This window comes from Eucyclogobius newberryi, unplaced genomic scaffold, assembly GCF_026437365.1.
Source record: "Eucyclogobius newberryi isolate DKJ021-1_F unplaced genomic scaffold, fEucNew1.0.hap1 SCAF_19, whole genome shotgun sequence".
Taxonomy (NCBI): domain Eukaryota; kingdom Metazoa; phylum Chordata; class Actinopteri; order Gobiiformes; family Gobiidae; genus Eucyclogobius; species Eucyclogobius newberryi.
The window spans coordinates 11,961,893-11,976,205 of NW_027315823.1; the positions used below are offsets into that span (position 1 = coordinate 11,961,893).

Genomic DNA, 14,313 nt, shown 5'->3' on the forward strand with positions numbered 1-14,313 from the left:
TCTTAAGAAAAATAAAACGCAACATTGAACTAAACTGGTTAAAAAATGCTGAATGAAAACATGCCTGCCCCTGACCTTAATCCTACAGTGGCGGATTTTCTTTTAATGCTTGGTTTGTTTTTAAAGGCTACTATATGTAAACTTTTTTTATTCAGAATATTTTTTTATTATTTACAAAAACATATAGTTTTATTTTTCTATGGCAACAAACTTCTAAAAAATAATATAAAAATTAAGCCGTACATCTTAAGAACTAGGTAATCACTGACCACAGTTTCACCAATATTGCTTGTAGAATGAAGTAAAAAAAATACAACTTTGATATTTTTCCCGATTTTGAGTCAAATTGTATCTCTCCAGCCGTTTGGGTTATTTCAGCGTGACTGCGGTTCCGGACCAAACTCCAAACCCGGCAAATAACGGCCCGGTAAATGTGGTGTTGACCGTGTGGATGTGGATCAACTTGTCTTCTGAAACTCTATAGAACGACAGAGCACCCGCGGGACAGTCCACGTACACCGCCACTCTGCCTACGGGAGACGAGGCGAATGTGCCGACCCTGGACTCGTTCCCGTTGTGTCGGAGGCAGTAATATCCGTAACACACCATCAGACTCCAGGACTGGTTGTTGAACCCAAACCCGCATTCGTCGCTGTTCCCTTTGCGACTGATGCCTCTGTAGCTCACGGCGATTTCCACTCCTCTGTTTTTTTCCCCGGGCCATTCTGCCATCCATTCCACCTCCCAATAGCATCTTCCGGACAGGGCATTGCAGCACAGGACCTGGGGCCAGTAGTCGAACCTGTCCCGGTGGAGAGGGTACGCGAAGCCTGTTGAACTGCGGCTCACGGTTCGGTCGGAGAGATGAAGTTGTGGGTTGGCGGTGTTGGGGTCCAGAGTGTTCGCGCAGAAATCTGATGGACACAAACAGGTAAAGACAGTTCCTTAGTAGATGACTTTACAAGAATCCATGGTAGATTCAATATGACAATAATGCAATGAAAATCCCCACGATCCAAATCTGTGAAATATCAATGCAGAGAGATTATTGTATTGACGTTCTCTGCTTTTCTATTCAGTTAAGCTCAATGCACATTCTCACTATTGTGCACCCACTCAAGAGGTTGGTCCAACTTGAATCATGATTGAGTGACATGTGGATTCAACTAGTCAGAGTAAAGTAAGAACAATTAGTTATAGTTATTCAACTAAGTAACTACCCCTTCAGCTCCCTTGTGAGAATACCTTTTATTTATCTCTATTTTTCCTTTCTGTCTTTATTGCATTAAAAGAGTATTATCACATGTGTATGTGATTTTGCATGGTTTCTCAGCCGAGTTGTCTGGGTCGATGTCGGCAAATGTTGCAAAGCTGGTTTTCCACCCAGGGACGACACACACTTATAGCACCCCTGGAAATACATTTTTAACCATCACAGGGACTTATTAAGACATTTTAATAAAGTGAAAATGTTACTTAGTTCTGCTTTAACTGTATTATTACACTGAAAGTGTAAGTGGAGTCGTGCTTGTGAGTAACTAGCCTCCATCTGAACCTTTCCTCGGCCTTGTTTCCATTAGTTTGCTGTGGACCAGATACATTTGTCCTAAGCGGCCCATGTGAGGTACTATCTCCCAAAGAGGTCTGTCCCTTTGCAATTCCAGGTCCACTGTCACAAAAGAGGAGCTACACACCAAAGCACAGTATACACATTATGCACAGTTTATGCCTGTCCTACATGTATTAATTCCCCCCGATATCCTGTTTTGAGCAATGTATTGAAAATTTGAAAAAATGGTACATACACTTTCTCAAGCCTGGGATTAGCCATCGAAGACCTACAGGCTCCAAACTGCAATATAACAAGTACAAAGGGGTCACATTTTAATAAGAAACTGATTTACATTTTCAAAGATGATAGAAAAGTGGCAGGTGTCACCAAGGAGGTAATACACCGCTGGTCAGAGCATGAACTCAAATTGCTCTAGTATGCCACTACGACCTCGATTTTGCTTAAATTGATAGGCTTGTTCTCACTTGAGCGTCTCCAGGGCGTATTGGGGGTCCTCCCATAGACAAGTCAGTTGCTCAAACGCGGAGGGTCCAGGGCTGTTGTAGCTCAGGTCCAGACTTTTCAAACAGGATTTGGGCGTCATCAGAGCAGAGGCCAGGGAAAGGCCACTTATCTCTGAGACCAGACATCCAGACAGGCTGAGTACACAGAGCACAACCACAGGCCTGTGTCAATCAACGGCTCAATCAACAAGTTCAAAGCATTTATGTTATGTTAATGTGTATAGCTTTTAAAATATCTTTGATCACCATTTGAGAGCCACTGATGTAAATTTAGGGTTGTGTTGTGGAAATGTCTCGATTTCAAAAACCCTTTCTACGATGGACCACACCTGGACACACCTGGACGAATGAGGGCTATATCGACGGTCCCCTCCTCTATTGTTTGTATTATTAGGATCCCCATAGCTACAACCCAGGGTCAGCTTATCTTGAACATTTTATTTGACACTTTAACACATAATATACAGTTTTCAAAAACATAATTAATGCCAAATATGTTTTTATTTTGGGTCTGTAAGTCTGAGGAGATCTACCTGAGGGTCTCCAGTCTGCAACCAGCACTACTGAGTCCTGCACTTAGTTGCTCCACTCCAGAGTCCAGCAGGTCGTTGTTGCTCAGGTCCAGGTGTCTCAAACTGGAAGACTGGGAGTAGAGGACAGAGGACAAACACCCACCACTCCTCCAGGACAGGTTACACAGGGACAAGCTGCAAACAACAGCTCTGGTGTATTTAGTCCATTGAGAAATACATAGGCTACTAGACAAGGGCAAGGTTCATACACATTCAGATGACTCACAATAGTGTCATCTTTACACTGCCCCCACTAAGAAGCAATACAAAAAAAAATCAAACTTATTTCTTAGTGAGATTTATTTAAGCCATTCTACTTGAAAAGGTTATACCAATGCAAATTTCCTTTAAAATAGTTTATAACAAACAAACAAAAATTACATTTGGATGCTTTTTCCGCAGAGTTTTGGCACCATCTACTGTACTGGCTGCAAAGGGAATTAAACACAATTTCATAGTTTAAGGAATTTCAAGCTCACTTCCTGGCACGCAGTTGTACTGATCGTGATTAGACAGGAGAAATGCACAGAAAGAGTTTGCTGAGGATTCTCAGAGTCACAGATTGAGAAAACGCCAGTTATCGAAGAGCTTCAGAACAAAGTGATTTTAATGCTCGGATGGGAGACGATTTTCTAACCAGGATTTATCAAACTAGTGTGAATGATGGCTAAATGCTACTCCAGGTATGATGCAGTGGTTCGCAAAATACTAGGTCAAGGTCCAAAGAGGTGTTAAAGTGCAATGTAATGTATTTAGCTATTTGATTAAATTAAAACATGTTTAAGGCTTAAGGGTGGAAGTATAATTGTTATAATTTTGAAAATGTGCACATTAAAGGTATAGCCTAACTTTTATAACCAGGCCAACTGAAAACAGACCTGAAACCCACCAAATGAAAAGACATTTCCCCTGTTTCCAGTGGGAGGATGCCCAGACCCCACCAAACTTTATATAGTTTCCATTTATATTGTGTAATGTTGGGACCCAACTTAAAAATGTGCCCATGGGCCCTTACACAGTAAATCCGGGCACACTTCAAAACCTAATGATGTCTTCACATTACTACTTTAAATGGGATTTGGACACAATGATACATTTATATGCAACTTTATAAACAACATGAAAATAATGATATAATGATAATATTTTGATGTTCAGGGGTTTAGCCAAGAAATCCTAGAGACGTCCCTGGTGTGGACCTATATCAGACCACATGGTAGGTAGTATTGGAGGAACGACAATTATTTTATGTTGAAAATTACAGTCTGTGCTATACACAGTGTTGTGAGTTTGATTCCACTGTGACAATTTGCTGAGTTTCCTTCCTCATCCTCATTTCCTACACTGTTTTGCTGTTGGATCAAAATGGGTATTGTGCATCAAGCTTTTTCTCTAATATTGAAATCAATTTTGGATCTTTAATACTGTGAAAACACCAATATAGGTGCTAACTCTATAAAAGTCCTGAATAAAACAACTCAGAAAATAAACATGGTGAATTTGTAGTTTGTTTTTACTTAAGCGTCTCCAGTCTGCATCCTTGGTTCGTTAGTCCTGAGGACAGCAGCGTAATTCCAGAGTCCTGGATCTGGTTGTGGCTGAGGTCCAAACACCTCAGATTGGACGAGTGAGAGCTGAGGACAGAGCTCAGAGGGGCGCAGCATCTCTCCGACAGGTTACACGTGCTGAGTCTGGAGAGGAGCCACAAATCAGGTTTTTATTAAAGTTTTAATTGGTTTTGTTACTGTGATTTTAAATCAATTGTTCTTGTTCTGTAAAACATGTGGAATATTTTTTTTTACAAATTGTTCTCTACAAATAATATTTCCATAACTACAGAGACGTAGCTTTTAAACATATCAAAGTATAGTATTTAGAATGACTGATGACACAAACAGAAGAATTCCTTGGTGTAAAGTTGTCAATGTTGTCCTTAGTATGTACGTTTAATGTGCTCACTTTTGTGGTCTATGGTTTGACAATGACTACAAAAATAGCGGACTAATTAAACCTAAACTAAATTCAATCCAAAGGTTTCAACACATTTGGAGTCATTTGTTATGATTATACCATCCAATGAAGAAAGGGAATACTGGAGTCTGACCTTGTCTGAGCATGTGTGAGAATCAAATTCTGCTATTTCCCCTTTGTGGGACAAAAAATAAGAATATGATAACATATATGTGAGTGACCGTGGATAAACCAGTTACAAGTCTACCCGGAGACATTTTGAGTTATTTCAAAAGCATTTGAGTTAATTCAAAGCTATACAATGATTTCTCACTCATGCACATCTGATAATATTTGAGTAAGTTGTGGTCATTTGAATGTATACAACTCTCAAAACCTTTTCACCTGAGTGAGCCCAGAGTCACAGGGGGGCTCATTTGCATCTCATTGAGATAAGTCCTCCCCCTGTCACACTGACACCACCTCCCCCTACAGCGGCTGTTGACATCTGATGTTTATCCACGTCAGTTTCTTTGTAACATAAAAAGCAAAATTTGAACTCACATGGCTTTTTTGGATGCTTTGACAACGGGCATCAATCTAAGGAGGACCCCCTCTGACGCCTGGTATATCTTCAGGTCAAACACATCCAGATCTGTGGAGAGCAGGAGGAAAGCCAGTGCTGACCACTCTGCTGGGGTCAGGGTGGTAGAGAATCCTCCGTTCAGGTAGCACTGGATCTTGTCCACCAAAGAACGGTCCTTCAGCTCATTCAGGCAGTGGAACAGGTTAATGCTTTTCTCTGATGGCAGACCCTCATTCAACCTCTGCTTTATGTGGTTTACTGTCTTCTGATGTGTCTCAGAGCTACTTCCTGTTTGTCTCAGCAATCCTTGTAGGAGCCTCTGATTGGTTGGTAGAGAGAGGCCCAGGAGAAAGCGCAGAAACAGGTCCAAGTGGCCAGTTGGACTCCTTAAGGCCTGGTCGATTGCTGATTGGTAAAAGTTCTCCTCTGGTGTGGTGTTTACAGAGGGCTCGACTGCTGACAGCAGGTTGACACCAACATTTGTGAAGCTGTGATGGGCGTAAAAAGCCGCAAGAAACTCCTGCACACTGAGATGGACAAAGCAGTAAACCTTGTCCTGGTACAGTCCTGGTTCCTTCCTGAAAACCTGTGTGAAGACTCCGGAGTAGGACGACACCGCATCCACATCTAGACCACATTCAATCAAGTCGGACTCATAGAAGATCAGGTTCCCACTCAACAGTTGCTCAAAAGCAAGTTTGGCCAAAGACTCCACCATCTCGATGTTCCTCGGAATCCATTGTGGCTCCACCTCTGACCGTCCATCATACTTGAGGCTCTTTGCTTTGATCTGCACCACCAGGAAGTAAATGTACATCTCTGTGAGGGTTTGGGGCAGCGTGTCTCTGGATTTGGACTTGTTCACGTGTTCCAGGACAGCGGCGGTGATCCAGCAAAAGATTGGAATGTGACACATAATGTAGATGCTTCTTGATGCCTTGATGTGGGCGATGATGGCTGTGGCCTGCTTTTCAACCTGAAATCTCCTCCTAAAGTATTGGTCCTTTTGTTGGTCCGTGAACCCTCTGACCTCTGTCACCACAGCGACATAGCGGGCAGGGATTTGATTGGCAGCTGCAGGCCGTGTGGTTATCCAGATTTGCGCATGAGGAAGAAGGGTCCCTCTGATAAGATTTACCAACAGGTTTTCCAACGAAGTAGATTCTGCAACGTCAGTTAATGCTTTGGTTGTGACAAAATCAAGAGGAAGCCTGCATTCATCCAGACCATCAAAAATAAATATAACTTGGAGGTGGTCGAAGCTATGAATTTCGTTTAGTCCGCTGAAAAAGTGATGCACCAGTTCTGTTAAGCTAAACGGTCTGTGTCTCAGCACATTAAGCTCCCTGAAAGTAAACGGGAACAAAAGCTGGATGTTCTGGTTTGCCCTGCCTTCAGCCCAGTCCAGGCAAAACTTCTGGGTCAGTACGGTTTTCCCAATGCCTGCCACTCCCTTTGTCAACACTGTTCTAATCGGTAGCCTCTTACTTATGTTGCTGGATTCCTGCGAGGATATTTCAAAGATATCTTCACATCTGATGATAGTTTCGGTGTCAGTTTGTCTCCCTGATGTTGCTTCGATCTGTCTGACCTCGTGTTCCTCATTGACCCCTTCAGTTTCTCCCTTTGTGACGTAGAGTTCGGTGTAGATCTGGTTTAAAAGAGTGGGGTTTCCAGCTCTGGAAATGCCCTCAAAGACACACTGGAACTTCTGCTGCAAGCTGGACTTGAGTTTACGCTGGACTTTGGAAATATATCCTGAAAAGATAATACAAACAAATGTAAGGTCATAGTCCTCCACAAAAGACCAATCTTGCTTCAGCTCATAAATGGATAAAACAAACAGTTCTGGCCACTAAATTAACAATAGAAAACATTCTGTCTATATTTATAACCTTGAACCTCATATTGTTCCCGAACCCTGGGACAATCCATATCTCAGAGCCCATAAATTCTGATTCCCTTGACACCAAAGTCTGGAACCTTCATTTGAAGTGACACAGGGAGAACATTGGTTGAGTAACTTTCCACTCAAAACCACAACTGCCCGTGTTATAAAAAGTTGTCCTCTTTCTTTCTGCTGCTGTCTTCATGATCATCTGGGAGCTTCTTGAATAATATATGTGCGCTCCCGGCCCTACCGCCATAACTGAGCAAAAGCAGTAGTTCTCACCTTATAACTGTAGACAAGTACAAAGATTATTCTAACTCCTGCAGCATGCATCATCGTGGATATCTGCAACACCTCAGCACAAAAGCCCAATCGTGACCCAAAGAAGGAGAAAAGGCCCTGATCCACTAAATGACGTCTACAGAACGCCATTAGGACACGCGCCGGGCCCATCATCACAGTTGGCATTAAAAAGTCAGAGTTATCCACTTAGATTTATATGTAGCCATAGTAAATCTAATATTACGTTTACTGTAACAAGTTCAACTCCAGACCTGGCCTGGTAAAACGGCCTTTTTGTTTTTCTTCAAACCAGAAAAAATCATGTGGTTTTAATTGTTTTTTGGAGTCAGATTTTTAGTTTATTTTAGTTTAACCTTTATTTGTCAGGGATCATGTACAAAATCATTAATCTTCAAGAGAAAAGATGCAACTGTAATAAAAGTACAATTACACATTAACACATTACATTTCATTATTAACATTAGCTTAGTAAAATACACTAATACACTAAGATATTAAAAAAAGTCAGAAAAAATACAGCTAAAATCTAACTTGGCTCATGTCGGCACCGTTGATTATCTAAGATGTGCTTTTTCAAGTTTCAAGTGAAGTTATGAATATCTGCAGACAATTTCAGGCTGTCTTGGTGTCTAGCTGCCCTCATTGATGCATCATAACTGGCTCTTGTGAGGTTTGCATGCGCGCTGGAACAAACCATTGTATCATCTATCTTTCTGTCCTTTTAACATGAGCCGCATGCGCAAAATGTGCCGTGTAGTTATGTCTTTCATCAGTCCAAAACTGCGGGGAAACAGGCTGAGTTACAGCGCTGTGTGTCATCAAAGTATCGCTGACAGCAGCCAAACACTCCATGAGGCCCTCAAAATAAGTGAATGTCCATATTGTGGCTGTTACAAGAGACTTTTTTTTTAAAAGGCCAGAGAGCAACAGAGAATTTAAGACAAGTACATTTAAAAATAAGAAGAAGCAGCTAAAGTGAAGCGTTCACTTCTTTCTCATCCGATGTAAAGTTTAAACTAAAATGCAATAAAACAAAAGATGTATAATAAATAATGGATTATGAGGATTACATTATGGGGAGTAAGCCTGCAGTCTTCTGTTGAGAGGAATATAGATAAGCAAAATAGCACCAAAAAGTACAAGAATAATGACTTTGGGGGGGGGAAATCAAACATTTCCAGTAATTTTGTTGCACTTTTAGGGTATTTTTTTGCAATTATGGTTAAGATTAATATTAGAAACTAAGAAAACTAAAGAGAAACTAAATATATCATAATAAGATTATATTAGTATTAGTATTAGTATTAGTAGTTTTGATGATGAGGGGAAATGCATTGTTTTTACTGTGAAATTCACATGCAAAAGTGATGCATGTTGAGAATGGCGCTGTTTTGCATAAACACACCTTTTGGATGCTTGTCCAGTGTAAGTAAATCAAAGCAGGCTACTCTAAACCAGGACAGTACATTTTAAAAGTTTAAAAATATAAAGATGAATTACATTATTTTTTATTGTTTGGTCATCAGGTGTTCCAAGTAGGAGAGAGCAACTGTAAAATGTTAGCAGCCAATCAGACAAGGCCAGGCCAATTTACAAACTTTGTAAGTTCCAAAATGTGTTTTCCACCAAAAAATATATTGTTACAAAATTTAGACTGTACAGTCTGCAGCTAATTATCAAGTATGTTATGTCTCATCAACCCAGAAGTTTAAAGCAAGGTTATGATTGGCTTGGGTTGGGTGGTTTCACTTTGCCATCTGAAAAAAGTTCTGTAAAAAAATTCTGTAGTATTGAGAATACAGAGAAAAGTCCTACTGCTTTTTAGACGATCAGCCATCTTTTCCTGCTTCATCCTTCGCAAGAAATCCAAAGTGAGACTGAGGAAAGCCTCTTTGGTCTTCTGCTCTTCACTCTCCTCATGCACAAGGGACTCTGGGTAATCAAACTCCAGAACTCTCCTAAAACTCTGCAGTTCAGCTCGGACAAAAGACATGATGTTCTTCTCCAAATGCTGTGAAGCAGAAGGTAAACACACACAGTATGTTTTTTATTATGTTCAGGAACTCATTTTCTCTATTATTTAATTTGTTACTGCCCGTGGTAGAACTTGAAATTAGGTTGACTATGTGTCTATGTGTCCACAAAGTGTCATACAAACCCAGAAAATCACATCCAATTGTGTCTGATGACTCTCTGAGCTTAGCTCCAGGCTGTGGACCAACAAACCAAGATGAATCTAATATTAATAATAACAATGTTGCTGACTATGTTTGTGATGAGAAATCACCATCATTAATTCATTCATTGTAATTATGATGATCACCTGCTTAGAGAAGGATGTTCATCGTTGAAGACAATAGGATGAACCATAGAGTGGTCACTTTTAAAGGACACATAGCTACAGTCGGGTTTAGGGCTTCCTGTCTCCCTCCTGAGAGAAGAGAACAACCTAGTTAAGTTATGGAACAACCTCACCAGAAGAACAAACTGATTCATGATAAATAACGATTGAACACAACAAACCTAGTATTGAGAGAATAGGGTCCCTGGTTAAACAGTATGGGACAATCCAAAGACTGGCCACTTCTCACAGACACAGAGGCAGGTTCAGGGCTGGGTCCACGACTTCCCCACTTCATGCTAAAGACAGACACACTTTAAAATTAACACATAAACACATATTTTCACCCTTGACAAACCAGTTTCAATCACAATGTTTTTCTGTTGTTTTTACTTGTTTAATAAATAAAATAAAGAGCATTTAAATCAAAGTTAGCCTCTTCGATTGCCTAATATTCCTTGAGTTCTAAACAGGTAAGCCCTGATGTAAAGAGAAAAGAAACTTCAGTATTCCATCAGTCTTTGGTACTTATGGACAAAAGGATGTTCATTATGTAACGCTCTAAGATTTCTAAAGCACAATTGGACACATACACACTAAAATGTTCATTACATGCACAAAGACAGGAAGGATCTATTTGGATGAGTGACAAAAACATTAATTCTTTTGTCTAGTTGACAGAATTAATTTCCTTTTGCTATAGTTTAGTAATGATAACAAAAAAAAAACATATGGACACAACTCTATTAGACAGATTTGTAGTAAATATTAATTTAAATACATAATATAAGAGAATAACGGCCATCTTGAAACAGTATGGGAGGTCCCATAGAGCGGTCACTTCTCATAGACACAGAGGCAGGCTCAGGACTGGGGCCACGACTTATGGACTTCATGCTAAAGACAGACGTATTAAACATTTTCATACTGAGGTTGCATAAAGAACACACACTGTGCAGTATTTGTATTGTTTCTATCAAAAAAACAACCATAAAAAAACAACAACTGTAAGGCAATATTGATGACGGTGTTGGAACTCTTCTGGCAGCAGAGGGAATTACCATCGGGAAGCAAACAAAAGCTAGCTCTCTACTGATGTGCTATAATCATGATTTGAAGCAGAAATGCTCAGGATGCTCAGTCTGGCAATGATTTATGGATTTAAGAAAAGCACATGGTGATGGAGGAGGTGAGGATGGTGGCCCTGTAGAACTGCACCATCATCAGCTTGGCTTTCCTCAGCTGCTGCAGGAAGTACATCCTGTGCTGGGCCTTCTTGATGAGTGATGATGGTGAGCTCCCACTTGAGGTCCCGGGTGATGTTGGTGCCGAGAAAGTGGAGGGAGTCCACAGTGTAGATGGGGGAGTCTGTGGTAGTGAGGGGGGGCTGGGGGGCTGTGACTTTCCTGAAGTCCACAATCATCTCCACTGTCTTCTGGGCGTTGAACTCCAGGTTGTTACCGCTGCACCAGGACACCAGCCGGTCCACCTCCTGTAAACAGACTCATCCCTATCCGAGACGAGCCCGATCAGGTTTTACGGAGTCGTGGCTGGAGGTGCAACAGTTTGTGTACAGGGAGAAGAGCGGAGGAGAAAGTACACAGCCCTGTGACGGTTCCAGCCCCTGGAGCTAGAGGTGAGGCCAACTATAGCTGCCCAGTAATGTTCGATCTCCCGCAGAAGCCCAGGAACTTTTCCCTCCAGCGAGTTCATTCCAAGTCTGTGTCCAGTGATTCGGTCTTTGAGGCCCCTGCTCCCCAGGACACGGTACGGCCCCACATCGCTCCTTCAGGCTATGCCTAGCTGGGCCCGGCAGGAATGAACCAGGTCACCAGACGCTCGCCGTCGAGCACCCACCACAGGCCTGATTTATTTTAAGGACATTTTTCAGATTTGTGTGTTTGGAGTACAAACTGAACCTGATTCTTCCCAGAATGTTTGATTTGACTGGAAATAAGTTGGTTATTGCTTTCTTTTTTATAACTGACCTTCTTTTCACATCATTTTTTATCAGATGGTGGATAAAATGAACAAATGCAGAACATTATTATCCCTGTACAGACCCATCAGAAATTTAAGGGATTAAAAAAACGATATATGAAATTTTGAAGCATTTAAAATTCTAAATCTGATGAAACAAGTCATATTCCTCGCTGACACATGTACCTGTTGCTGCAGTTCTAGCCTTACCTGGGATTTACATAAGAAGATCCACCTTTGAAGATGACAGGAGGTCCCATAGACTGGTCACTCCTGAGAGACGCACAGCCAGGCGCACCTGCCTCCTTCCTGAGAGAAACACAATACAAGAGGGAGTAGACGTATTTATTTTCTATTTAAACCGGTAAAAAAACATTGAGCTCAAAACCTCTTTTTCAAAGGTGACCTGGGCCAAACTGGAAATTGCAGCACACAATCAAACATTTACACTAAACTAGAGACATTAATAGAAAGATTAAAACAGAACCACCTTTAAAAGCACCAAATTGTTGTTATATTTTTTTTTTCCAAACGATTAAACACAAAACAGAACAATACAGACGAGCGAAAAGCTGTCAAATTACAATTCTCATAGGATTCTCCCTAAAACTCCATAAAATACAGTTTTTGCTCTATGTTCACTCAATTTATTGCTTATTTTGCTTTTGGTAAATCCATTGACATTCACTTACACTCACACCTTTTGAAGTATGTTACTACTGAAAATCGATCTCAATAAATTACAACAGTTACAATGAACAGCAGAAAGAAACACGGAAGTTATTTAGTATCTATAATGTTTCATGGATGTTAGTCATTTGACCATCTACAGCTTGTTACTATAAAGAAACAAGAAAAAAGTTCCACACTAATGCAAAGAAGGTACTCGCAATAAATCTGCCGTAATAAAGCTATAATAATTGATGGATCCATTACTCACCTTGAAGCCATATTTCTCTATTAATCTGTTTTCAGTGAATCTCGTCCAGCATTTTGTCCTGAAAACACTGGACTCAGAGCCGTAGTGACAGATTCTTCGTATGTTGTAAAGTGTTAATGTTTAACTTTCCAATATGAAATGAGCAAAGGTCTTTTCTTGTCAAGACACCGCTGAACATGAGCTGACGGAAAACTCTGGTTCAGACTAAAACATTGAAACTTCAAGATACATCTCCCTAGTTTCTTCTGAAAGTCCTTTGTGCGGCTTCGGTACAACAAAAGTTCTCCTGAAGCGTTCTGCCTCTAAACTTCTGCTTTTATACACTGTTTTGTGCCCTTAACTCATTTAAAAACGTTTCACTTCTTGACCTTTTTTACGCCCTAAAAGTTTAGCATTTGGCGAAGATTTTTATTAGCAAATATGTATTTTTGGCAATATATTTATCATATTTAGGAGAGGATTTGGGAAAGGATTAGGATTATGTTTAGGAATAGTTTATTGGGTGAAAATAAAGGTTAAGATTAAAACGTTGGGGCTTGTTTTTTTGGGACAAATGTTTATTTTTGACTACATATTTCACATTCAGGATAAAGTTAAGGTTAAGGCTAGAATTAGGTTCATTTAGTTAAAATTGGAGCTTTGAGGCGTGAAATGCAAGTGCGCCTGGACGAAATGCCAAGCTTTTAGGAAGTCTCTTTTGTTACGACACAGATAAAGCTTGCTTATTAGCTATTGTCAGAACAACCTCGTACACGCTGTATAATGTATATATATTATATCATAATGGTATAATTGTATAAATATAAAATAATGCAGAGGTAATCCTCTGGCAGGTCATAATGATTAAAACTGATTATTGTAATAAACAAATAATTGTTAATATAATGTTAGAATATAAAATAATTTACAAAAATGGAATTACACTGTAAATTTGTGGCTGTTGTGGCGTAATAGGATTTTTTTACTGCGTCAAGATGTTTGTCGTGTATATTTTGATCATGCCTTGTTCTGTGCTGCCCCCTTGTGGACAAGCTCAGTCTCACAACAGAAAAAAAAGGAAACGTCCCAATCAAACTTTAAATGATTTGTCAAAAATAATACGTTCAGACACAGTCAATCCTAACGTAGATTCTTTTTTTTTTAAACAGTTTTTTTTCTTTAAAATGATAAATAAATACTGAAGTTTATATACAATAAAAATGTCCTGAAAACAGGACATGTAACAAAAAACACAAAACACTCCATACACATGACATAAGTACACAAACGATTAGAGAATAACAATATGAGGTAATAGAATAAAACATGCTAAAAGGCCACCTTACACACAAAACATGAATTAAACAGAGACATCTGTAAGAGAACCTGGTGGGGCCGGACCTGGTGGGGCCGGACCTGGTGGGGCACCTGGTGGGGCCGGACCTGGTGGGGCCGGACCTGGTGGGGCACCTGGTGGGGCCGGACCATGAAGGGCCATTTGAATGCAGACGCCCTTGCGTCCGAGGCGTCCAGCGCACATGCGCAGTGGAGTTGTTGCGTTTAACTCTGGTGTGTGGCTCCTCTGCCCCATGCTCTGCCCCATGCTCTGCCCCCATGCTCTGCCCCATGCTCTGCCCCCATGCTCTCCCCCATGCTCTGCCCCCATGCTCTCCCCCATGCTCTGCCCCCATGCTC

The 14,313-nt window shown here is 40.6% G+C and overlaps 1 protein-coding gene across 1 annotated transcript; it reads right to left on the reverse strand.

Annotated features, from left to right (window-relative positions):
- Positions 1–253: 253 nt before the first annotated feature.
- On the reverse strand, positions 254–9,590 carry LOC140365370 (NLR family CARD domain-containing protein 3-like). The gene is made up of 8 exons (XM_072451756.1): positions 9,537–9,590; positions 9,194–9,389; positions 5,163–6,942; positions 4,166–4,339; positions 2,610–2,783; positions 2,038–2,211; positions 1,806–1,852; positions 254–914 (listed from the first exon to the last, which is right to left on the reverse strand). Exons 2-8 carry the CDS (start codon positions 9,369–9,371, stop codon positions 370–372), a joined length of 3,072 nt encoding a protein of 1,023 aa, XP_072307857.1. The 5' UTR covers positions 9,372–9,389; positions 9,537–9,590; the 3' UTR covers positions 254–369.
- Positions 9,591–14,313: the final 4,723 nt, after the last annotated feature.

Coding starts and splice junctions, on each gene's coding strand:
- LOC140365370 (XM_072451756.1), bottom strand. CDS start 9,371: ATGTCTTTTGTCCGAGCTGAACTGCAGAGTTTTAGGAGAGTTCTGGAG. Junction 2,784..4,165: donor TGCAGACTGGAGACGCTTAA/GTAAAAACAAAC, acceptor TGTTGTTTGCAG/CTTGTCCCTGTGTAACCTGT. Junction 1,853..2,037: donor TACGCCCTGGAGACGCTCAA/GTGAGAACAAGC, acceptor GTTATATTGCAG/TTTGGAGCCTGTAGGTCTTC.